This window comes from Balaenoptera ricei, chromosome 11 (assembly GCF_028023285.1).
Source record: "Balaenoptera ricei isolate mBalRic1 chromosome 11, mBalRic1.hap2, whole genome shotgun sequence".
Taxonomy (NCBI): Eukaryota; Metazoa; Chordata; class Mammalia; order Artiodactyla; family Balaenopteridae; genus Balaenoptera; species Balaenoptera ricei.
Window position 1 is genome coordinate 61,885,409 of NC_082649.1, and position 25,703 is coordinate 61,911,111.

Genomic DNA, 25,703 nt, shown 5'->3' on the forward strand with positions numbered 1-25,703 from the left:
TGATTCTTCCTTGTCAGTTCTGGTCTCCCCGCCTGATATCATGAAAAGAAAATACAAGTGTCAGCCCCCAATATCACAAAAAGAAAATACTTATGCTAAAGAGGAAACAGGATCAAGTGGTTCTGATTTGCCCTGAGTAAGGGGATATTTTCCAATATGTACACCAAATGGTCAAAGACCACCACACAGCAGAGCCCCACAAGTGGAACTCGGTGAAAGAGGCCAGGGAGGCCAGCGAGGCCAGGAGCATTCCCGTGAAGAGCGTGAAGACTGGAAAACAGCAGAGTCTGTTAACTAGGACAGAAGGACCAATTGCTGTCTCCCAAGGGGATCAGATGGATCAGTGCAGATGTAAAGAAGTGATGAATGGAGAGCCCGAGGTGAGAGAGAGACCGCTGAGAGTGGAGAAGAAGGGCCAGTCGAGCAGCTCAAGTACTACAAAAGGTCCCACAGGCTGAAATTCCTTAAGAGCTGCTTATTTTTTAAAATGTTATCCATGTCATAATCTCTGAGAGAGACCCAACCTCTGTCATCAAGTTGGCTCTAGTAAAGCAGCAGGCTCCCATGCTGCGGCTGAGGGGACCACGCAGGGCAAACACCACAGCATCCAGAAGGAAGGGGAAGACGTGCAGGCTTGCCTCTAAAAGAAAAGAGCACTGGACACGTGAAGAACCCTTCCAAGAATGGACATCAGTCCTAGAGACAACCACGTAATGATCGTTGTCCTTTTTCCTAAAACTCTATACCGGAGGTATATACAGTCTAACACAACAACATGGAATGTGAAATCCTAAACTAACTAAAAAGGAAAAACTAATATAATCATCAGCACTGGGCCAGAGAAAAACCTCATGTGTTTACAAGCAAACTGTTTAGAAAATATTTTTTTAACCCAGACAACCTGAAGTCTTGGGGTCATATCCAGAAAAGCACACGAGGCTGGAGCACGGAGGCGGTGGGGAGCGATGTGCATTATTTTTTTTTAATATTTATTTATTTATTTGGCAGCGCCGGGTCTTAGCTGTGGCACACGGGACCTTGGTTGCGGCGTGCGAGATCTTTTAGTTGCAGCATGCGGGATGTTTAGTTGTGGCGTGCAAACTCTTAGTTGCGGCATGTGGGATCTAGTTCCCTGAGCAGGGATGGAACCCAGGCCCCCTGCATTGGGAGCACGGAGTCTTACCCACTGGACCACCAGGGAAGTCCTGAGATGTGCATTATTAATGGACATTCTCTGTAAAGAGTCTGAACAGCACAGGAAATTTTAACAGGCAGAGAATGGGTGAAGCACAATAACAAAGGCAAAAAAAATATGTGTATATATACTATGTTGTTATTTCTAATTCTCATATCAATACCTCTCAAAATGAGGAAGCCATTCACTTTCATTTACAAGTTTTGCTTCAAAAGTTCATCTGTTAAAAAACACATATATATATATATTTTTTTAAATATTTATTTATTTAGGCAGCACTGGGTCTTAGTTGCAGCACGGGGGATCTTCATTGCGTCATGCAGACTTTTTAGTTGCGGCATGTGGACTCTTAGTTGCGGCATGCATGCGGGATCTAGTTCCCCGACCAGGGGTCTAACCGAGGCCCCCTGCATTGGGAGTGCAGAGTCTTACCCACTGGACTACCAGGGAGGTATCCATATATTTTTAAGTGTCCATGGAGGGAAGATGAAACAAGAATGGCAGGATATAGGTGGACTGTTGAGGTGAGGGGTACACTGGGTGCACTGGGCTGGTGTCTGCATATGTGTGAAAATTTCCATTATAAAAATAAATTTTTAATATTTGTTAAGTTAGTGTTTGGGAACACATACTTCAATTTCCCATACAAATAATGTACCCTATGCATACGCAGATTGCCAGACAGGCCCCCAGAAGTCTATTTTCCTCATAAGGTGGCTGACATCCTCATCTTTGCAAAAACAAACTGATGGAAAAATAAAATGTTTCCACATGACAGGGATGAAAAGAGCTGCTCAGACAGTGTCCCTTGGCAGGTGGTGAGGTGGAGAGGCAAATGTGAACACGCGAAGAAATCTTGCAGCCACACCCTTCTTGGAAGAGAAGGGCCCTTCCTCACTTGAGGGAGGCAACCACTATGAATGCAGAGCATCACATGTAACGATTCCAGAGGAATGAAAACAGTCTCACAAGAGAGGAAACACTCTGTGCATATTGAAGTGTGAAAACAAGAAAGCAGGCTAAGCAAGAAAGGTAGGGTCTCATACTCACCTGGACACACTCCTCTGAGGGCCTCCCTGCCCACGGGTTCCCAGGGATCGAGGCCCCATGGCACTTCCCCTCATTCCAGCTGAGAGACCAGAACAGGTCTGGTGAACGAAAAAGCTGCCCAGGGAGAAAGAAACAGGAAAACAAAGGTAGAGGGAATCATGAAGCAGGGTCACCTCTCAGCCCTCTTTTTCTCCAGTGAGCCAGGTGGGGAGAAACCAAGTGAAGTCAGCCTGTGCATCTTAGAGGACAGAAAATTCCCACAAAGCAGGGCAGAGTCTTGGAATAATCCTCTACTCAAGTTCCAAATACTCAGAGAACTTGAAAACAGAGGCAAAGGCTCTGGTGAGCTCCTGACAGCTCTTCACTTCCCTCCATGCATGGGGCAGAGTCCCTCCCAGGGTTAGAGGATAGTGATTTCAAAACCTGGGAACCCAGGGTTCTCCCAGCCCAGTAGCCTCTGGGGAGCTTAGCCTCCAAAGCAACTACCCACAAGGGTTATTAGAGACCCCGCAAGTCAAAAGAAGAAAGAAGCCAGGATGCTCAAAGGGCAGAGGCAGACAAGAGCAGGGAGAAAAGATATCTCACCCAGGGAAGCCACATTTGCATAATTCTCCAGCATCACCTCCCTGTACGAGGCCCTCTGCATAGGATCCAGGCTGACCCATTCATTCTGGGTGAAGTACACGGCCACATCCTCAAAGGTCACCGGCTCCTGAAACAAGAGGTTCTTGCTCCAGCCCTGTGTGAGGGCAGAGGAGCCTAAGTAAAGGGCAGAGACTTACTGGGGCTGGTGTTATTGCCGAGGACAGCTATCCAGTGCTCAAGACCCCTACACCCCTCTCCGCAGGGGCCAGCCCTCAGCCAGCATTGCCCTCATCAATAGGGGACCCCCGGACTCACTGCATCCCTTGTGGTCATCCCCAGCAAACAGCCCTTCCTTCACCTGCTGATCTCTGTGTCGACTCTGCTGTGTCCTGCTCCGTGTGCCTATGGGTCCCTCTGGCTCCTCTCCCCTACGTGGGTTTTGTGTGAACATGCACAAGGGAAATCTGTATAAACACAGCCCACAGCACTTTTGTACTGATCTCTACTCCCTCCCTAATCCCGCTAAGGTCACTGGAACACAAAGGCCCAACAGGAGAAGAGTCAAATCAGACTAGAGGTATTAACAGAATTTTGAAAGGCAGAAAAAGGATAAATGGTAACAGACACAGAAGCGAAGGGAAAGCTGAATCTTAACTGCTGGTGGAGGAGGAAGCAAACAAAAAGCCTGATTCACACCACAGAACAAAGGATGAGCTCTGGATATTTCTTAAGTGTGAACTGCTTTCTCTAACTTGGTAAAATATTCTTTTTTTTTTTTTTTTAGCTTTTATTTATTTAAAAGGAGGTTTGTTTTTTGTTTTTGGGTTTTTTTTGTTTTCTGATTGAAGTATAGTTGATTTATAACTTGGTAACACATTCTGTTTCAAAGCACCAGGGAGGAGAGAGGACCCCCAGAGTATATAGGGAATGAATGAAAAATACCTACACAAAAGCACATCACTGAGAAGCCTCAGAAAAAGAGACTTAAAAAAAGATCCTAAAGGCTTTCAGAGAAGGAAAACAACACACACATGAAGACTTGGGAGTCGAGATGGCAAAGTAAAAGGAGCCATGTTTTTTAAATGCTGAGGAAAAACTTGCACTTCTTATCTAGATGGAGTCAAAGGGAACAGATTTATCCTCCTGCCTGAACCAAAATAAGACAAATTACATAAAACAATGGTTTTCAAGATACTGGGTATCAGGCAATGAAGGACATCAATTCCTGAGAGATGGGAAGCAGAGAGGTGAGCCCTGGGATTCTACAAAAACACTACTAGAATTGCTTTATCCAAGCAAAGACTTTTTCAATCTTGTGGACAGAAGTGAAAAGGGTCTTCCTTGTATGCTGTGATGCAGATTTCCACTTTTTAGTGCATTTCCATTTTTCAGTCCAAACTGCCAAATCTATCCCAATCAATCCCCCACACTCACTTGTTTTTTCCATCCTGATTATGTCTTAGTTTGGGAATTCTCATTTCTCCACTCTCCTTAACCCCTCCCCTTCCCCAAACACACTCGACAATGACAGATGCACAACGGAAGCCACAGGCCTGGACCTGCATCTGGATGCAGAGCTGACACCTGCTTTCTTGACATCAAAAGGGTGAGAGGGCAGGGAAGGGGAGCCACAGAGGCTGAAAGGATGCTCGCTCACCGGGCGCCAGGTGATCTGGAGCATGGCAGGCGTCTCTGCTTCGCACACTGCCCTCCAGGTCCTGAGATGTGACACTGAAAGGAAAATACAGAGGCACAGGTAAGAGTGATGCTGCCTCGCAGCCTGCAAATACCTTCTGTCCGCCTCGGCCCCTTTCCATTCCGCTACCCCTCACCACAAAGGCAAAGAGTTTGGAGAACCCGGTACTACACCCGGGGAAAGCGAATCTGTTACCCGGACACCGGCACCCGCATCCCAGGAAGCCACTAACCCCGCGCGGTGCAAGCGAAGAGAAAGCATGGGACTGCAGCCGGCGTCTGGTAAAGCTTCCAACAGGTTCAGTGGCAAGTGCGTTAACCGTCTCCCCTCCTCTCTAGGAACCTGGTAAGTTTCTCATCTCTGTGGTTCCCTATCGCAGCTGCAGCCGTCCTGTCCGTACTTCGGGGGACGGCAAAGGACAGAGCTGCTGGCCGGAGGCTCGGGTCCTGCAGCGCCCCCATTCGGTAGCTCCTCCGGGGGATGTAGTCTGGCTGGCTCAAGCCACAGAATGGTTTCAATCCTGGGAATTACCCAGGGTTCTCTGGCGTTCACTACTTCTGGTTGCCCTTCCAGGCACTGAGGGGACCATTGCTCCACACGTGCCCAAGAGGCCTGGGTTCTGTGGCTACACCAATGTGGGAGGATTGGAAATTGGAAGAGTGGAGCCCATCACTTCAACAGCCAGATGTGTATGGGTTGAGAGCAAAGAGCACCTGGTCCAAAAACCTGGCCGCTGTACCACTTACTAGCTGTGGGACCAGCAGCAAATTGCCTTGCCTGTTTCATTGTTAAATGGGTATGATGGTGGTACCAACCACAAAGGGCTGTTGAAGGTTAATAATTAAATGAATTCATGGATTGGCAAAGTGTTTACAGTAGTGCCTGGCACGTAATAAGTGCTTATAAGTTTGTGTTGTTTTTAGAGATACAAGTGCTGCTTGGGCTCCAATGTGTGACACAGTGTAGGGAAACAGCTATTAACATTTAGCCTTAGAGCCCTTTCCCACCGTATACCCAGATGTGTGTTCCAGGCCCAACCTGGAGAAATTCAGTGCTTCTACCCAGAAAGGTTTTAATTACAAAGGCATCTTCAGTTAGTTCAACTACATGACAGAGGGCCTGGATGGTAACAGGAATGGCTTCTCTTCTGTGACCACAGGTGCTACAGTATCCAGAGACTGTTCCTCTGCTGTCTCAAATGCCCAATGATGGGGGCCTTTCACGCACCGTGTAACCAGAGTCTCCTGCACTTAGGCATCTGCTGCACATTGCTCCAGCCCAGCTCCCTTTTGTAACTACACATATAAATAGATATTGAAACCAAACAGAATCATCTAGACAGCAACTGCAATCCAAAAGGAAGAACTAGTATGTTTTTAAATACATTAAACAAATGTATTACTTTGTTGCAATCAATTCATATTCATTAATTAAACTTCCTTGCACTAGTCACTTAAATGGTCTTTATATAATAGCTAAGATTTATGGGAGCTTAATAGGTGCTAGAAACTGTGCTAAGGCTTTATAAGCATCATCACTTTTCATTTTCACTTCTGAGATTGGTACTGTTACGTTCCTCACTTTACAACTGAGGAAACGGAAGCCAAAGAGGTTTAGAAGTAATCCGAGACCACACAGCTAGAAAAGCCCATTAACCAATACCCGTGCAGTTTCTCCTGGGAGCTGGAAATCATTTTAAACACCATGGAAACATGACACAGAATTCTCTGGCTCCACACCCCACAGCCTCTGCTGCACTACTCAGTCCTCCTTTACTTCCCCAATAATTGTCTGGACTGCCTAATGTCATCGGTTTTGCAGTCCTCCTCCTGCCCCTCCTAGATTCATGCTCTACTCATCTAGCATTCCCAGGGTGTCTTCCAAATTCTTCTAAGTTCCATGGCCTCCAAGGACAGGTGCGAACTACTGGCACAGGAGACCTGCCTGTTGGTAGACTTCACCTGTAGAAACTGATGTGGATTTCTGGCAGGTGCTTCCACCTCATGCAATTAAATGGATCTTCTGAAAATCATGTCCTCTCTGTAGCCAAAGGTATCTCCCACTGGGGATAATCTCATGTCACCTCAAACCCTGGCCTATGAAGACATGAACAAGACATTAACATCATCTCTAGCAGTTCAAGGCCACATCCCTAGGATGACCCTACCCCCTCTTAGAGGGTCTGCTTGAGAAAATTCAAGGTTGTCTAAAGAATGTAGTGCTTGTTCCACCCAACTCCTGAAGATAGGGCCTCTGTCTCCCAGTCTCTGTGGGAGGGGGTAGGAGCCTAACTTCCATAAGCGCCAGTTAGCAAACCCAGACGGGTTTCACTCGACCTCTCTGTTTTACTGAGTCTCCACTCGCCCCCTCTCTACTCTCTCATTCTCCCTTTCAAAGACCGGGTCACCTCTGTACAAGCTGAAGCTGATTTCAGTTCACCCTGGACACTTTGACACGATGACCAAGAGAGGTCTCCTCTGGAGAGAAAGAGGGCGCCTGGACCGAGAGGGGCTACAGCACAAAATGCAGGTGGAGGCTTGACAGCGGGTCAAAACAGGATAAAGAGATGCTCAAGTGGACCGGTGGGTGATGCTGGGCGCACGCCCGCTCGGAGCGGCGGGAAGCAGGCGACGCCGACACCTCCAGCCGCCAACAAAGAAGGCGGGCACAGAAAGCCCTTCGGAGGAAGACGAACGAACCCGCCACCGCGGGCAGGGGCGCGGGCCTCCTCGGCCAGGCTCTTCCAGGTCAAGGCTCTCAAGCCAGCAAAGACCACGAATGCACCGAGCCACCTCGCCTCTGAGACTGGGCTCACCCCGGCGGACGTCCAGCACAAGCGTCCACTCCCCCGCCGGAGGTCGGGCTCCCCCAGCCAGCGCCGAGCCGGAAGGACGGCGGGAGCCCACCGTCTGCTCTAGGAAGCCCGGAGGTTTCCTCTCGGTGGTGCCGGTCCAGGGCGCTCACGTGACCCTCCCGCTTCGCCTGGCCCTATCTTCGCAAGTTGGAGATGGCCAGTGGCGGCAGGGACGTTTTTGTGGCAACCCTGCCTGCCTAGATCTCAGCGGCTGGCTGCAGATGGGGCCGCAGCAGGGCTGGTGCAACTGTGATGGAAAAGCGGGGATTCTTGGCCTCCAGGATGTGACATCATATATGGAAACAAATGTTTGTATCTCTTCTTAATCCCTCCCTATTCCTAGGACACAGTCCAAGGGTGGACTGGTAAAGATTAACCTAACAGTCTGAAGTTGGCTCAATGGCTGTTCCTTCTAACTTGTTAACAAGGCAAAATTTCACATATTAAGTGCTAACTTTCCCGGAGAAGGCTAGAAACTAGAGAATTAGCTCGATTTCACACTATAAATGCTGAGGACTGTCAGCGGAGCGCATTACAATTTAAACTGAACTGTAGGAGCAGACAGAGGTCTGCCTCACAGCTTGCCTAATCTCTGTTATGTGTAGGGTACAGGGAGTGTACAGAATGAGATCTCTCTCAAGATGCTGCTTAGAAGTCTCAGCTTGGCGGCATGAGGGCAGGGGCGGGGGCAGTTAAGGGAGATACAGGGAATACCCTGCTGGAGGCTTATTCCTTCCAGAGGTGTGGCAGTGGTAGCTAGATTAAGGGAGAAATCATGCAGCCACATTGTTTTTCTGATCAACAACCCAGCTTCCACTTTGGAGTGACTGTGAACAGAGAAGGAAAAGCGGGAGAACTATAACCAGAAATGAACTAGATGGAGAGCTATAACCAGGGAGCCAGCCTTGCCACTGCTGGGTCAACTACACACATACACCCCGAAGTAAAAGGCCCAAGAGCCACAGAGATTCACCCTCACTCAACCCATAGCCAGAAGTACCTGTCTACCCCAAACACAGAGCACAGAGGAAATCAGAGGGGTTATCACTTCACATAACCCCACCAGCAAATCTACCCCCAAACCAGCCAGTCACAAGCCAACAACAAACGAAAGTCTGAACGCACAGACGGAGCTTACTGTGAGCCAGGAAACGTTAATGGAGTTTGATCAACACATCCAATAGAAGACTATCAAAGATAAATTGCCCAAAGATTCCAGGCAGTAGGGAAAAAAATATCCTGAAGTTATCTTCGTTGCCAGGAGACATGGAGCAATAGAAATAAGGGAAAAGATTGTAATCAAAGAAGTCAGCAACAGATACCTTTTGGATATTTGCCCCCTTACCACAGGGTGGGGCCCCAGCAGCCTCATTACACTGTATGAACCACCCCCCAACCCCCCACCAGAGGAGAGTAGGCCAGAAGTGAACACCAAAACTGGGCAATTCAGACTCTCTCTCCTAGGAATTTGGAATTAAGTCTGGGAGAGTCTCAATTCGGGCTGGCCCCTGGAGTGGAGTTGTAAACTGTGGGACCTGTGGCAACTTCTGCCTTGTGCCTGGGGATGAAGAAAACAGGAATTCAAAGAGGGGAGAGGAGATGGGAAGCGAGGAGCCTGCTGACGCTGAGCCCGACTGTGCCGCCTGTGGTTCTGATTGCTTGGGTTTCCAGCCTCCGGACCTCCCGGCTGCAGTCTTGCCCTTGGGTGTCAGGATGCACACAAGAGTCCTTATAATAAATTACGTATATTTTAGTTAATTCAAGTAGGTCTCTGCTATTCTGAAACAGAGTCCTACATAACGTACTAAGCCAAGTCACTGGTAAAGGCAAAAGTCTCAAAACTGAATAACTCAGGTAAAGTGACACCCACATACCTTTCCAGAGGGAAGCAGGCAGTCCTCATGCAAATTGGGGGGCGCGGGGCGGTCAGCTGGTTATATTGTTATTTCACTTTCAGAGAAAATAGAAACTCCTGAAAGAACACTATTTTTTTTTAAGTTTTTTTTTTTTTAAAGGTTGATTCTGGTGGACCTAACAGTTTAAATTTTATTTATTTATTTATTTATTTATTTATTTATGGCTGTGTTGGGTCTTCGTTTCTATGCGAGGGCTTTCTCTAGTTGCGGCAAGTGGGGGCCACTCTTCATCGCAGTGCGCGGGCCTCTCACTATCGCGGCCTCTCTTGTGGAGCACAGGCTCCAGACGCGCAGGCTCAGCAGTTGTGGCTCACGGGCCTAGTTGCTCCGCGGCATGTGGGATCTTCCCAGACCAGGGCTCGAACCCGTGTCCCCTGCATTGGCAGGCAGATTCTCAACCACTGCGCCACCAGGGAAGCCCCCTAAGTTATTTTTTTAAAATTTATTTAATTTATTTACTTTTGGCTGCATTGGGTCTTCATTGCTGCGCACGGGCTTTCTCTAGTTGCGGTGAGGGGGGGCTACTCTTCATTGTGCTGTGCGGGTTTCTCAGTGCAGTGACTTCTCTTGTTGTGGAGCACGGGCTCTAGGCGCGCAGCCTCAGTAGTTGTGGCGCACGGGCTTAGTTGCTCCGCGGCATGTGGGCTCTTCCCGGACCAGGGCTTGAACCCGTGTCCCCTTCATTGGCAGGCGGATTCTTAACCACTGCACCACCAGGGAAGCCCCAGAACACTAAGTTATGTGTGAGTTTATTTTTACACGTGTCCTTTCTGTGAGCTACATTATGGCCCTTTTCAAAAAACACTCCTGAGTGTCTAATTAAGTGCCAGACACCTGGCAATGCTGGTCCCTGCATCAGAAAGGACGGCACGTCGCTCACCTTTCAGCACCTAGTAGGTGCTGTGGAGGCTGTGTAATAACATTCAATTAACAACAGGAAAAAACTCTAAATGCCTATTGAATTAATGAATAAAGGAAGAAATAAATGAGAAAATAAAAGTCACCAAAGTCAGAAACCCATAAATCTCTTGGCTGTGAGCACTCAAAAGCCACTTTCAGCCCAGAGCAGATCTGTTTACTTTTCCCTCACTCCTTGATTTCTTCTCATGGTATAATCTGCTCCCTTCCAAACTATATTTAGAAGTTCCCCTTTTCTGAAGTCTGGCTAGTTTAGAGTCTCTCACCCCCACCCTTCCTTGCTATAATCCTCCCAGGTGCCCTGAGCCCCTTCCTGTTTAATGGTGTTTTGGGAAAATAGGACAAAATTTATATAGTTACACACATATATACACACACACATATATATAGATACACACATATTACATATATATATTATGTTTTTGACACACACATATACACACATATATATGTGTGCATGTGTCAGAAATATGTATGATAAAGAAACCATAGTTATTGTCATTTTCCTATATTTTGACTGCTTTTCTTAACAATGACTCTGGATGAGGCATCTTTGCATATTCTGGAAGCTCTGACCACAGCTGGGTAAGTAAGTTTGGTTTCTGCCTTTTAGTCCCCTGAATTCTATGTATTGCACAAACTTTATCAAGGAATGAAAATAAAGAAAATATCCTTAACATCCTGCCAACCTTTTAAATTTCTCCCTGTGCTGAGGGAACTTTTTGGGGTAATAGAACTTTTCTGTATCTTGGTCACACAAATGTATTCATTTGTCAAAACTCACCAAACTGTATACTTTAAAAGGGTGAATTTTACTGTCTATAAAGTATATCTCAGGGCTTCCCTGGTGGCGCAGTGGTTGGGAGTCTGCCTGCCAATGCAGGGGACACGGGTTCGAGCCCTGGTCTGGGAAGATCCTACATGCCGCGGAGCAACTGGGCCCGTGAGCCACAATTACTGAGCCTGCGCGTCTGGAGCCTGTGCTCCGCAACGAGAGAGGCCGCGATAGTGAGAGGCCTGCGCACCGCGATGAGGAGTGGCTCCCGCTTGCCACAGCTGGAGAAAGCCCTCGCACAGAAACGAAGACCCAACACAGCCATAAATAAATTAAAAAAAAAAAAAAAACTTGACCTTTAAAAAAAAAAAAAAAAAAAAAAGTATATCTCAATAAGCCTGACCAAAACCAAAACCAAAACCAAAACCGCCTTTCTTTGCCCTCCCTTACAGACATAATTTTATGGTGTTATAATGACAATGTATGTATCCTTTTCTTAGTACTTACCCCCATGCAATTATTTAAAGTACCCTTCCATGTCACTACACTGTCCTGAAGCAGTGATTCTGAGAAAGGTCAGGGCCTCTAACCACTGGATGGACAGTGTGGCCAAGTCAGTGAGATCATAACATCTGGTAAGATTAGCGTCCTTTAAACTCTTCTCTTCGGTGTTACCAAAGTCATTCATTAGGAAATTAATTCAAAAGCACCACCCCTCACAAATGAATGATAGGGGACGTGGAGTAGGTGTGATAACAGGCTGAGGCACGTATGGTAACTGATCAGGAATGAGCTCTCTTCTAAGGCAGGAGCTACAGCAAGTCACTGTTGGGTTTCTCTTCTCCTTCCCTCTGGTGTTCCCCAGTGTGATGCCAACAGCATCACCCCATGTATAATTTAGATATACACCCAGGCACCTGCCCTCAATTGCACAAGCCCAAGTCACTTTTTGTACCTACATAGTTGAGTGGGCACTAAAAGTAAACAATGATATGGATGGGAACAGCAAAGAAACCCAAACAGAAAAAGCACATCCCCTTTCAATCATATTCTTGTCACTGATTATTTCCTTGCGCTATAGCTTAGTTACACAAGAGCCTCATAATGGTCATTATCAAGGTAATAGAAAATCCAAGGCTCAGATTTCCCACAATGAAATTTGCTACTGGCCCCACCAAATGGCCCTCCTTAAATCCTGAAGGTAATCATTGGATACTTTTTCTGATTACTTCCTCCCACAGACTTTGCATTTTCCCTACTTGTTGAATTACGATGGCCCATCTCATTGTAATGCCATCCCCCTAAAGCCCAAAATGTTCTGCCAACTCTTCCAACTCTAGTAGCCCCAGAAGGCAGGAGCAGACCGATGGTAGGCCCAAACTGGGCATGATAAAGAGCAAATACTACAGGGAATTCCCTGGTGGGCTAGTGGTTAGGATTCCCGGATTTCACTGATGTGGCCTGGGTTCAATCCCTGGTCAAGGAACTGAGATCCTGCAAACTGCGAGGCATGGCGCCCCCCCAAAAAAAATACTACCGTTTGCTACCCGGGGGATAGAAGAGGGTAATCAAACACGGTCCTTAAGCATGAAACTTAAATGGAGCTGGGAAAACAATAATGATTTACTTATGGAAGACCAGAAGAGTATCATTAAAGACATGACCAGGAGCCCAGAGGAAAGTCTGCTACCTTAGGGACAATGGAGTTGAGAACATGAGGGAGCTCATGGGGAATGAGATAAAGGGTTCAGGCTATGAGGGGATGACTTCCCAGGAGAAGCAAGATCCTGAAAGAAATGCATGATTTGTACAGGTGAAGACTTGGCCATTTCAGATGAAGGGAGCAGCACAAAGAGAGGCACAGAGCGAGGAAGCAGCACTGCATGTGGAGAAGACGGGGGAGAACCTGGCATGGCTGGGGCAGGGCTCGCATGTTGGGGAGGCAGAGGGGAGAGGACTGAAGTGGGGCAGTGGGGCTTCACCAGGGACGGCCCTGTAACTTGGGCAGGTTTCTTCCTAGTATGCAGTTTCTGATGCTGAATGAAACTTGCGCTCCATTTGAAAGATTTCCCGCACACCTTACACTTGTAAGGTTTCTCCCCAGTGTGAACTCGCTGGTGCTGAACCAGGGTGATTTTCTGATTAAACGCCTTCCCACACTCCTGGCATTCATAAGGTTTCTCCCCGGTGTGGATTCTCTGATGTATTATAAAGCGTGAGCTACAGCTGAAAGTTTTCCAACATTCATGACACTTATAGAGTTTTTCCCCAGTGTGGAACCTCTGGTTCTGGAGAAATACCGAACTCCGGCGGAAAGCCTTGCCACACTCTTTACATTCGTAAGATTTCTCCCCAGTGTGGATTCTCTGATGCTGAATCAGGACTGAATTTGAGCTGAAGCTTTTCCCACACTCCTTACATTCGTATGGCTTCTCCCCAGTGTGGATTCGCTCATGGATGACGCAGTCATAGCTACACCGAAAGGCCCTCCCACATTCCTTACATTTAAAGGGTTTCTCCCCAGTGTGGATTCGATGATGCCGGATAAGTTTTGAGTTGTAGCTGAAGGTTTTCCCACAGTCCCTACATTCATAGGGCTTCTCTCCCCCATGGAGTTTCTGATGCTGAAGGAGGTGGGAGTTTTGACTGAAGGCTTGGCCACATTCCTCGCACGGGTACGGTTTCTCGCCAGTGTGGATTTTCTGGTGCCGTGACAGTTTTGAGTTATATCTGAAGGCTTTCCCACATTCTTTGCATTTGTAGGGCTTCTCATCCGTGTGAATTCTCTGATGCTGGTGAAGTTCTGAATATTGGTTGAAATGTCTGCCACACTCACCACATTTATAAAATACCTGTTCTCTAGGGAGGCCCTGCTTTGCAATGAGATGTGTGTGGACACCACATCTTCTTTCCAGTTGTCTGGCTATCTCTTCTCTTTCAACAGTGGAAGACGTATGATCCTGGACTGGCAAATCTGTGAAATCGCCATTCTTTGAGTTTGTTTTCTTCCCCATGTCATACAGCTTCAGCTTCTCTAAGCTGTTCTCAAAGTGAGGGTGCTGGGGAACATCCACCAGCCGTACCTCCATTATCGGTCTGTGTGACTCTGGTCCTTTAGAAATGCTCAGCTCTGGAGTTTGCCCTCCATTCTCAGTCTTGGTTTTACCACCTAGCATGATAAAAAGAAAACATAATATAACTGAATCACATTGTTGTACACCTGAAACTAACACAACATTGTTAATCAACTATACTTCAATATAAAGTAAAAATTAAAATAAATAAATAAATACACACACACACACACACACACACACACACACACACACACACAGAAAGTGAAGGGACGGAAAAAGATATTCCATGCAAATGGAAACAAAAAGAAAGCTGGAGTAGCAATACTCATACCAGCTGGAGTAGCAATACTCATACCAGACAGAATAGAGTTTAAAACAAAGACTGTAACAAAAAAATAAAGAAGGGCATTACATAAACATAAAGGTATCAAAGAAAAACAAGAGGAAAAGAAAAAAGAAAACATAACAGTCACCTATTTATGCTAGAAGGAGAAAGGGATTAAGCAGTACTAGCTTGCCCGGGACATATGTACTTTTTGGAGGGAGACATAGCCTCCTGATGGTGCCCTGAAGGAACAGTTAAAAATATTGGAGGTGGAGAAGGAAAGCAATGCCATTAAGACAACAAAACCAGTGCAGACAGCAGAAACTGTTAATGGAGACGAATGGAAGAAGAAAAATGGGAATGGGGTGGAGAAATTGCTGGAATGGAAAGGAATTAAGAAAAGTAGAGGGAGGGAATTCCCTGGTGGTTCAGTAGTTAGGACTCAGCGCTTTCACTGCTGTGGGCCTGGGTTCAATCCCTGGTTGGGGAACTAAGATCCTGCAAGCCACACAGAGCAGCCAAAAAAAAAAGGGGGGCTTCCCTGGTGGCGCAGTGGTTGAGAATCTGCCTGCCAATGCAGGGGACACGGGTTCGAGCCCTGGTCTGGGAAGATCCCACATGCCGCGGAGCAACTGGGCCCGTGAGCCACAACTACTGAGCCTGAGCGTCTGGAGCCTGTGCTCCACAACAAGAGAGGCCGCGATAGTGAGAGGCCCGCACACCGCGATGAAGAGTGGCCCCCACTCGCCGCAACTGAAGAAAGCCCTCACACAGAAACGAAGACCCAACACAGCCAAAAATAAACATAATAAATAAATAATCAATAAAAATTAAAAAAAAAAAAAAAAAAAGGGAAAGCAGAAGGAGCTGAGGTAGAGGAAGGAGATCTCTGAACTACAGCAAAGAGAGCTGGGTAAGCAGGTCTCATGCCACACAGCGTCCAGAGGGCTGGGAGATGCTGTCCGCAACAGTGGATCTCAAGGCCCTGTCAAGGCAAGAAACTGTCCATATGCTTTAGAGTATTCTGTAATCTTTAAAGAGATGTGCTCTATAGCAAGTCTGACTGGGGAAAAAACGGTTTGTAACACTGCCGGTTGTGAGGGGTTCATAAAAGGACCGCAATTTCAAAACCTATGTGCTGTCCCCTGGGAGAGAGACTTACCCACGAAAGGAAAAAAGACATGGCTAGTCAAGACCCTTCTAGGACTGGAGATGGCAACTGGCGGGCAAGGGGGACCCACACTCTCACTGGTGGCACTACAACAGGGAAGCCATTTTTGCCTTTTCAGGCACCAAAGATATGACAAGTGAAACTTCTAGCTTAGTGTTTCTTGAGTTATTTTGACCATGACTCACTCAGTACACACATGCTTCCACACAAAAATGTACACACTCGTACAAAACTGAAACAGAAACAAAAGTTTCGCAGAATGATACCCTTAATAAGAGTGATGAACATGTGACAGATTTTATACAAGTTTGGTCTATTTTATTTAAGCCTAGCACAGTCTAGTCTAATTTTTAAATGCTGAGCACAACTCATTGAGGAGTTGCAACCCAGAATTTTAAAAACACAGTTCAAGATTCTCAAGAACAGTGGTCCTCAAAGTGTGGTTCCAGGACCATCATTATCTGGGAGCTTGTTAGAAATTCAGATTCTCAGGCCCTACCCCAATCTGCCAAATTAGACTCTCTGGAGGTGGTGTCCAGCAGTCTGTGTTTTAACAAGCTCTGCAAGTGATTCTGATGCACACTAGGGTTTGAAACCCACTGATCTAGAAACTAAAAGAGGCAGTTGGAGGCTGTTTTTTAATGGTTTTAGGCTGCACTGTCTGATTAGGTGGTCACTAGCCATATGTGGCTATCTAAATTTAAATTAATTAAAATGGAATGAAATTAAAAATTCAGTTCCTCAGCTGCATTAGACATATTTCAGGTGCTTATGTGGCTAATGGCTACCATATTGGAGAGTGCAGATATGTAACACTTCCATCACGGTAGAAAGCTTTACTGGACAATGCTGGTTTAAAGCTGTTGGCAGGCTAACTAAACAATGTGTAGCTGTGGCAAAGGGAGACACTGACAATTGCAGGTGGGTCCCCGGGAAAGGGTTTCATCAAGGTGACCTGAAGTGCTGGAGTCAACCTAAAGGTACCGATGAAAACAGAGTGTGGGTGAATAATAAAGGGGCATTTGGTTTACAGAGGTTCTGAATAGCATTAGCGATTGAGAGAGTATAAGAACAGGGCCAATTGAATGAGAAAGGCTATACACCAAATCTCTGGATGGTTCTTTACACTTATTTCAATTCAATATCTTTCAAAAAAAGGAAACCACTCATTCCCAATCATGCTTTCTGCAAACCAACCAATACTTCACATTAATAGAATGAAAGAAGAGAATCGTATGATCATCTCAATAGATACAGAAAAAGCATTTCGCAAAATTCAACATCCATACAAGATAAAAACTCTTAACAAATTAGGCATAGAAGGAACATATCTCAACATAATAAATGCCATAAGTGACATGCCCACAGCTAACATCATACTCAAGGGTGAAACGCTGAAAGTTTTTCCTCTAAGATCAGGAACAAGACAAGGGTGCCCACTCTCACCACTCCTATTCAATACAATACTGGAAATCCTAGCTAGAGAAAACAGGCAAGAAAAAGAAATAAAAGGTACCAGAAATGGAAAGGAAGAAATAAAATTGTCTCTATTTGCAGATAACATGATTTTATATATAGAAAATTCTAAAGACTCAACAAAAAACTGTTAGATCTAATCAATGAATTCAGTAAAGTTGCAGGATATAAAATTAACATACAAAAATCTGAATAATTTCTATATACTAACAATGAGTTTTATGAGAAATAAAGAAATTGATCCCATTTACAACAGCATCAAAAACAATAAAATACTTAGGAACAAATTTAACCAAGGGGGTGAAAGATATCTACTCGGAAAACTACAAGATATTGAGGGAAAAAAAAATCAAAGAAGACACAAATAAATGGCAAGATATCCCGTGTTCATGAATTGGAAGAACTAATATTGTTAAAATGTCAATACAACCAAAAGTCATCTAGAGACTCAATACAATCCCTATCAAGATGCCAATAGCATTTTTTACAGAAGTAGAAAAAACACTCCCCAAAATAAACAGGCTTTCTTCCAAAAGCTAATTTATAACTTAGTGTTCAGGAATTCATAAACATTCCGTTCTCCTGTACAGTTTCACACACACCCATATAAAATATTCTTACAGAAACAAGTTCTTACTATATTCTGTTTATATTCTTAAGTTGACCAACAGAAACCTATTTTCACTACAAAAGGTTTGAAATCCTTTAGTTTTACAAAGAAAAATGACAGAAAATGAAATGTTTGGACTCGTCTTTTCCAGTTTGGGTCTGAAGCTCCAGCAAGGGAACCTTTATCATGTTAAATCATTAAAAGACCGAAGGAGGCAAAGCTGAAGAGGAACATGGTAGGTTCTCCTGCTTACCTGTGCAGATACCTCTCACCTCTCTCCTGATGGGTGTCCAGGGATCCAGGCCCCCTGGTACTTCCCCTCGCTCCAGCTGGAATATCAGTTCTGGTTTTGGGAACGGAAATGCTGCTGAAGGAGAAAGAAAAGGAACAGGAAGCTGATGAGAGTCTCCTCTGACCCCTCTCAGCCCACCCTCTGCTTTGCCAGGTGGAAAAAGAAGTGATGTCCTAGGAGATGAAGTGAGGCCAGTATGGAGAGACTCTGGGGTGTGAGGGCTCAAATTGTTTTGCTCAGGAAGAAGTTTATTCTGGCTCTGAGAACAAAGAAAGTTCCCACTGTCATTGGAAGTGTGTATGGGGGGCCCCCAGGAGACTCTCACACAGAGAAGATGGGACCAGAGTCTCCTCCAGGGAATTGAAAGAGTGAAGGAACAAACATGGAACCTTCTCAGTGCTCTGTGCCCAGAGCAAAGCCCCTCCCAGGAGAGTTCCCACAGGGAGAGAGGGGAAGTCTTTTTTTGGCCACACCTTGCAGCCTGTGGGAATCTTAGTTCCCCAACCAGGGGCTGAACCCGAGCCCTCGGCAGTAAAAGCGTAGAGTCCTAACCACTGGACCGCCAGGGAATTCCCGAGAAGTCTCGTTTAAAACCAAAGTGGCGACTTCCCTGGTGGTCCAGTAGCTAAGACTCCACGCTCCCAATGCAGGGGGCCCGGGTTCGGTCCCTGCTCAGGGAACTAGATCCCACATGCTGCAACTAAGAGTTCACATGCCACAACTAAAGATTTCACATGCAACTAAAGATCACACATGCTGCAACTAAAGATCCTGCATGCCACAACTGAAGATCTCGCACGCCGCAACTAAGACCTGGCACAGCCCAATAAATAATAATTAAAAAAAAAAAAAAAAAACAAAGTAAACCCAGATCTTTCTCCAGCAGCTACTCCTAGAGCTGGGGATTGGGGCGCTCAGCTCATGGAGCATCAGTCCTGGTAGTATTAGAGATCCCAGATCCATTAAGGAGGAAGCCAGGAGCCCACAATGGCAAAAGCTGAGTTTTAGGAAGGAAGGAGGACTCACCCACGGAAGTTACGTTTGCATAATTCTCCAGCATCACCTCCCTGTACAGGGTCCTCTGCGCAGAGTCCAGGCTGGCCCATTGGTTCTGGGTGAAGTATATGGCCACGTCCTCAAAGCTCACTGATTCCTGAAACAACAGGTTCCTGCTCAAGCCCTGGATGGGGCAGAGGGAGCAGCCTGAACTCCAGGGAAGGGAGGAATCTCCTGGAGTCCATGGCTCTGAGCCCCAGGGAGGGTGTGTACTGGAAAGAAGAGCCACACAGCACCCCAGTCAGGCACAGCCCTCAGCCAGCATCCCCATTTTCAACGTGCTTGCCTCTGGGGCCCCACTACTCTCATCCCAAGCACACAGTGCAGCACCTACTGTTGTCTGCCTGGTGATCACAGCAACCCTGGGTCTGGTTCCATGGGCTGGGTCCATCTTTCTGGCATGTTTTCTAAAATGACCACAGCAGGTATCTTTTGCCCAGCCTCCACCCATCCTGGAGCCCCCATCAGGGCCTCCCGCTCAGCTCCTCTCTGCATGGCCCCCTCCATATCTTTTAGTATAGACAGAGGGGCGATTCTTCCTCTTCCCAACATCTTGCCTTATCAGGAAGCTGTTTGTCCCATGAAGGCAATGTCACCTCCTCCTTTCCTAACACATCTGACTCCAGGGACAGAAAGGCAGTCTCCATTCTTCAACACGGACCTGTCCCTGATCACCTAAGCTCTGTCCGACCTGCCAACACTGTCCTCTTCACCAGGTGTGTCTCTTCCTGCCTCCCACTGGGGCCGTTTCCACCTTCCCAAGGGAGAAGGAAAGTCATAGCTTGTTTAGGCCGTTGTGCCTTGTCCCGTGCCAGTTACTTTCACATCAATTAGCTCAATCCTTAGAACACATCTGTGAAGTAAGAATTATTATTCCCATTTCTAGATGATGGGGATCAGTGATAGTAAGCACTTTCAAATAGATAAAAGTGAGTCCTCTTTATCTGAGTATTTATTACAAGGTTGAATAAGGAAGCAAAAATTTCAAAATGAACTGACCACTTACATAAATTAGTCCTACTATAATATCTCTCCCTGAATCACACTGTCCCCTATCCCAGTCTGTCACGTCAACAACCGTCTCTTTGTGCTTAGTCCCTTATGGGTGGAGGAAATAACCGAAGAAGTATCGGAGGGTTGTAGCCATCATTGTAAAGACTGGTTCAGACAAGAACCATCGCTGGATGCTAAATCTAGGCGGAAATTTTGATGAGGAGCAGGACATGTGCATGCTCTTAAATGTTTCCCAACAGATTTATCAGTTGCAAGGGGAAAATAATAGCCATACAGTGAAGAAATCAGATAACACCTTGACCAGGAAATCTAAACATGGCTAGTGTGACTGATGAACTGGATTTCTAATTTTAATTCATTTTAATTTAAATAGGCACCTGTAGCTAGTGGCTCCCTTACTGAACAGTGGAGAGAACAGACACTTTGCTGATCCTGAATGTTAATATTCTGTCTTTACTTCCTTGAGAGTCAACAGCTGAGACCATGGTCCTGACCTTCTTCCTTCACATTATGGCTTCCACCCTCCTCTCCTCTCTAATTATCGATGCGTCCTTCGTTCTTTGTTCTCTGCAACATTCAGCTTCTCAACATCCAGCTCCATCTCTCATCACTCTGCTTTGGTCCTTTGCTAGTACTTCCTCCTTCTCCGTTATTAAATCAACAGCGTTGTAGATTCCTCTATGTGGGAAGCAGATAAGAGCAGCACAGCATAATGGCTAACAGCACAGACTTTAGAGCTGTGGTTCTCAACGGGGGGCGGGGCGGGGGGAGATACTGTGCCCAACAGGGAATATGTGGCAATGCCTGGAGATGGTTTTAGTTGTCACAACTGTCGGGTGGTGGCGATGCTACTGGCACCTAGTGGGTAGAGGCCAGGGACAGATGTTACTGTGGGGGACACAGGAAGGTCCCCCACAGCAAAGGGTTACCTGGCCCAAAATGTCAACAGTGGTGAGGTTGACAAACCCTGCTCTAGAGCCAGACTCCCTAGGTTCAAATCCCATCCCTATAGCCATTAGCTGTATGAACTTGGATGAGACACTTAACTTTTTGTGCCTCAGTTTCTTCATTTGGAAAACTGGGACAACAGCAGTACCTAGCTTATGGGGCTCTTGTAAGGATGGAATGAATTAATATGTGTAAAGCAAACATCACCTGGCACATGATGTTATATAAATCTCAGCACTTATTATAACCACAGATGAGATTAGGGGAACTTCCTAAAAGATTCCAAATAACAAATGTTTCTCATAGAGACTGGAGCAAAGGCTGACAGTTATATCTATCTATATATCTATCTATCTATCTCACTTCTGAGAGGTCCTAAAAGAGAGCAACTCAGCTGAGAGGTTTGAGTTTTTAGCATCTCTTCTAGCTGGAATGCACATGACAGCTGGAAATCAAGCGGCCACCTTGGATCATGAAGTAACCTTGGGCATGAGAGCCAGTGCTAGGCCAGTGGAGCAAAAAGACGGAAAGAACGTGGAGGACTTCCCTGGTGGCGCAGTGGTTAAGAATCCACCTGCCAATGCAGGGGACACAGGTTCGAGCCCTGGTCTGGGAAGATCCCACCTGCCGCGGAGCAACTAAGCCTGTGTGCCACAACTACTGAGCCTGCGCTCTAGAGCCCGCGAGCCACAACTACTGAGCCTACGTGCCACAACTACTGAAGCCCGTGTGCCTAGAGCCCATGCTCCGCAACAAGAAAAGCCAGCGCAATGAGAAGCCCGCGCACGGCAACAGAGAGTAGTCCCCGCTAGCTGCAACTAGAGAAAGCCCACACGCAGTAACGAAGACCCAACACAGCCAAAAATAATTAAATAATTAATTTAAAAACGAAAGTAATTTATTAAAAAAAGAAAGGACCTTGATGTGTGATGACAGTGGAGCTGCCACACCAGCCCTAGGCTGCCTCTCCCAGACTTCTTTGCTGTGAGAGAGAAGCTTCTATCTTGTTTAAGCCACTGTCACTTGGGGTTCTCTTAGTGGAACATAATCCCCCATGACTACTATAGTCCAGGCAAAGCACTTGGAGAGAACAGACTGTCCCAAAAGATGTTTAAACATTTCCTGACACAGAACTAATGTTGGCTTAAGTGCTGAAACAGAAGTGGATGGTCCAGTGTCCAGAAAAATGAACCAAATATACATTGCTCTTAAGTTTCTGGGATGGACCCTTCTCATTATATGATACATCCATTACGTGATATACCCAGCTTTCTCATTACATGATGTAGGACTCTTGAGAAAAATTTACTGAAATTATCCTGTTCCACTAAGAAAACTCTGGAGGGAAAACTTCCTCCAATGCTGCATGAATTTGTGCCAACAATGGATATAGCCTCTTACACAGGTTAAGCTGCAGTCTTTGCAATGGGCTAGAGGCACTGGCTTCAGCTCCAAACTCAGCATTCCTCCAACAATTCACCTCCTTCATCAATCCACACCCTCCAATGCTCCCAGTTTGGGCTGCATTGTACCCTGACTCCGTGGTCTGCAGCATAAACTCCTCCTGTGGGCGTGCCTGTTTAATCTTAGGAGGCAGCCTTCCTCTGTGTATTGTCACGCAGACTAGCACTCCCCAAATTTTAACTTGCCCATTAATTCCCCAGATATTGTACAAATGTAGCTTCTGATTCAGGAGATCTGAGATTCTGCCTTTCTAATGAGCCCCCTAGTGAGACCAAAGCTGCTCATCGGTGCACCGTACTTGCAGTTTGCATGGACGTAGATTCTCAGTTTCTAGGAGAATTTCTTGGCTGGTGCTCCCCTCTTTCCCAACCTGATCCTCCCAAGTTTATCCTACTCTCCCTCATCAACTCCCCTAACACACTCCTTTGCCATACTCTTTGATGGATGCAAAGCTAAGCACAGGAATGTTCAAGGCAGGCTACGGGTCCTGTAAAGCCCTTTCATATCTGTTTTGAATATGGAAAGCTGGAAGAAAGCTCAGCTCACCTGGGACCATGTCTGGAGCATGGCTGATGACCCCTGGCTTCACGCGGTGCCCTCTCTGTTTGGAAAAGCAAGAACCTGCAGAGCTAAGAGGAGAAAGAACCACAATGAGACTGACCCTGTCTTGTTTCCCACACTTGCCACCTCTTCCTCCCTCAGTCTCCTTGCCACTATCCTTGGAAACATACTCTTAGGACACTGTGGATGGCCTCACTGCACCCTCGCTAGGGATTCATTGTGCGCTGCAACTGCTCCTTTGTACACTCTACAAATTTGCCTGGTGAGGATGGAAATTCCTAGAAAGAATCTCTGAAGTCAAGGACTGCAATGTATTCATGGCTTTTAAGAAAATCCCTGACCCACTGTGAATGCGTTACTAAGTAGTCTGCACTGAATGCTTCTACTGATCATGAATGGCAAAGACTCTAAACAAGCTTCTGAAGAGAAAGTAGGGTAAAGGGGGGTCCGTGGACCTCTGCACCGGCTGCAGAAAAAAATGCAAGGGGTGTTCTGACCCCGGGAGGAAAAGGTAAGACGCTCAACGTCCCAGTGGGCGATGGGGACCGGAGACCACATCCACATCTTAACACTCCACCCTGGGAAGCAGGCGACCCCAAACGTCACCTGACCCCACCCTGAGTACCGCGAATCAGAGGAGATCCAGCCGGCTCTTCGAGGCAGGAAGGTCTATGGCGCCTCTCCGGCAGAGGGCTGGGACCAGGCTCGTGGCGCCCCGAGGGCCCCTCCGCGGCGAGTGCCAGGCCCTGACGCCCGAGCTCCGGGATGCGGAGGGCTGGGCTACTGGGGAGCAGGGTCGCGGAATCCCCAGCCGCTCCCTGAGTGCCGGCAGCCCAGCCGAACAGAGCCAAAGCGGAAGCGCTCCAGGCCGGCGCCCTGGGCGCCTCTCTAGGAAGCCGGGAGGCTGGCCCTTCTCCATGGTTCCCCCAAGCCAGACCCCAGACTACTGCTCCCTCACCGGCTCTTCCCTATGGCTGCTCACCCCAAGTTGACGATCACTTCCTCAAGGACAGTTACCACGTCGTACTTCTTGTGATGCTTCGAGTTCTGGCGCTAAGGTTTGCTAGCAGCAACTTAACCTAATGAATGTAAAGCCCCATTCTCCCGCTTAGTGGCTGATGGCCTGGACTGTGACCTAAAATCATGAAGTCTGGGGTCTGACTATCCAGGTTCAAATCCTGTCTCCACCATTTATTCATTGTATGGCCTTGTGCGAATTACTAACCTTTTCCTCAGTTTTTCAGTTGAGAATGGTAATAGTTTCAAACTCATAAATTCAATGGATTAACTGACTCGGTCAATTCATGCAAAGCACTTATAACAACTTCTGGTTCTAAACTATCACATAGATACAGGCTGTAATACTGTGATTTAAATACATATTTGGGGAATTCCCTGGTGGTCCAGTGGTTAAGACTCCCCGCTTCCACTGCAGGGGGCGCAGGTTCATCCCTGGTTGGGGAACCAAGATACCGCATGCCACGTGACCAAAAAATTAAAAAATTAAAAAAAAAAAAAAGAAACACACATTTGATCTTCACTTTGTGACACAAGAAGTTTCTAAAATCCTTGGAGTCTCCGGAGTAGTGAGACTGCCTTTGTGTCTTCTGATACGTCGGTAGCTGGGGGCCCCTAACTTCGAGGTGACAGTTGGGGGGGCCTGGTCACCAGAGGAATCCACCAGGGGATTGGGACCACGTGGCCCCACCACCTGGAGCAGAGAGGGGCTGGAGATCCAGCTAATCACCAATGGCCAATGATTTAACAAACGTGCCTACCTAATGAACCTCAATAAAAACTCTCAAGGGATGGGGGGCTCAGAGAGCTTCCAGGATGAATACATGAAAGTGCTGGCAGGGTGCTAAGCTAGTGAGGGCACAGCAGCTGTATGCCCTTTCCCCCCACACCTTGACCCATGCACTTCCACTTGGCTGTTCCCTAGTTTTATCTTTTCTGACAAACTGGTAACGAAGTATTTCTCAGTTCTGCAATGAGCCTTAGCGCTAATAAACCCTTAAACCTAAGGAGGGAGTCATGGGAACTCCAATTTTCAGCTGCACAGTGAGAAGTACAGGATGCCTGGGACTTGCAATTGATGTCTGAAGTCGGGGCAGACCCCTTAACCTGAGGCTCACCTGGGTAGTTAAGGGTCAGAATTGAACTGAAGTGTGGAGAGTTAGAGAAATGGTGTGGGGGAAAAAACAAAACAAAAAACCCCATACATTCGCTATCAGATGGCCGTGAGTAAAAACTCATAAGCGCACAATAAAAATACTTTGACAAGTAAGCATTCAAAAGTTTTATTACTCATGAATGCTACCTGGAATACTATAGAATGCAGTTCATGAAACTAAAAAAAAAAAAAAAAAAATTAATCCAAGAAGAAAAGGTGGGACAGAAGCACCAGTGGTAAACCAAGACACTAGTAGAAGACATCACTTATTTACATTAACATGAAGACTACCAAAAGGCATCACCACTGCCACTTTGTTTTGGACTCTTGTCAAGGTAAGGAATACTGCCAAGCTTGACACCACCTGACCTTCCCACTCTTGTTCCCTTGTTTCATTCAGTTCAACAGCACACGATCTGAATCTCAGGTATCATTCCATTTAAAAACACCCTATGGCTTCCTACACCCCACCTGCCCAACACAGACCCAACAACTGGCTTCCGGGTCCAGTGGCCTCTGGCCAGTCCTCTATATTCCTAAGGTTCAT

General features: G+C 46.6%; 1 protein-coding gene across 4 annotated transcripts; it reads right to left on the bottom strand.

The window, feature by feature from the left end:
• Positions 1-12,590: 12,590 nt before the first annotated feature.
• Positions 12,591-23,815, bottom strand: ZNF619 (zinc finger protein 619). 4 transcript variants are annotated; one of them, XM_059939374.1, is made up of 5 exons: positions 23,609-23,815; positions 22,969-23,051; positions 18,967-19,093; positions 17,921-18,012; positions 12,591-14,158 (listed from the first exon to the last, which is right to left on the bottom strand). In XM_059939374.1, the coding sequence occupies exons 3-5, from the start codon at positions 19,044-19,046 to the stop codon at positions 12,714-12,716; spliced, it is 1,617 nt and encodes a 538-aa protein (XP_059795357.1). In that variant the 5' UTR covers positions 19,047-19,093; positions 22,969-23,051; positions 23,609-23,815; the 3' UTR covers positions 12,591-12,713. The 4 variants fall into 4 exon arrangements, with proteins under 4 accessions (XP_059795357.1, XP_059795355.1, XP_059795356.1 ...); XM_059939372.1 differs by having other exon boundaries at positions 17,902-18,012; XM_059939373.1 differs by having other exon boundaries at positions 17,921-18,015.
• Positions 23,816-25,703: the final 1,888 nt, after the last annotated feature.

Excerpts from the sequence above, each read along its gene's own strand:
- ZNF619 (XM_059939371.1), bottom strand. The coding sequence starts at position 22,989 with ATGCTCCAGACATGGTCCCAG. Across the intron at positions 18,016-18,966 it reads TGCAAACGTAACTTCCGTGG|CAGCATTTCCGTTCCCAAAA; the intron begins GTGAGTCCTCCT and ends TTTCTCCTTCAG. Across the intron at positions 14,159-17,901 it reads GGTGAGAGGTATCTGCACAG|GTGGTAAAACCAAGACTGAG; the intron begins GTAAGCAGGAGA and ends TTATCATGCTAG.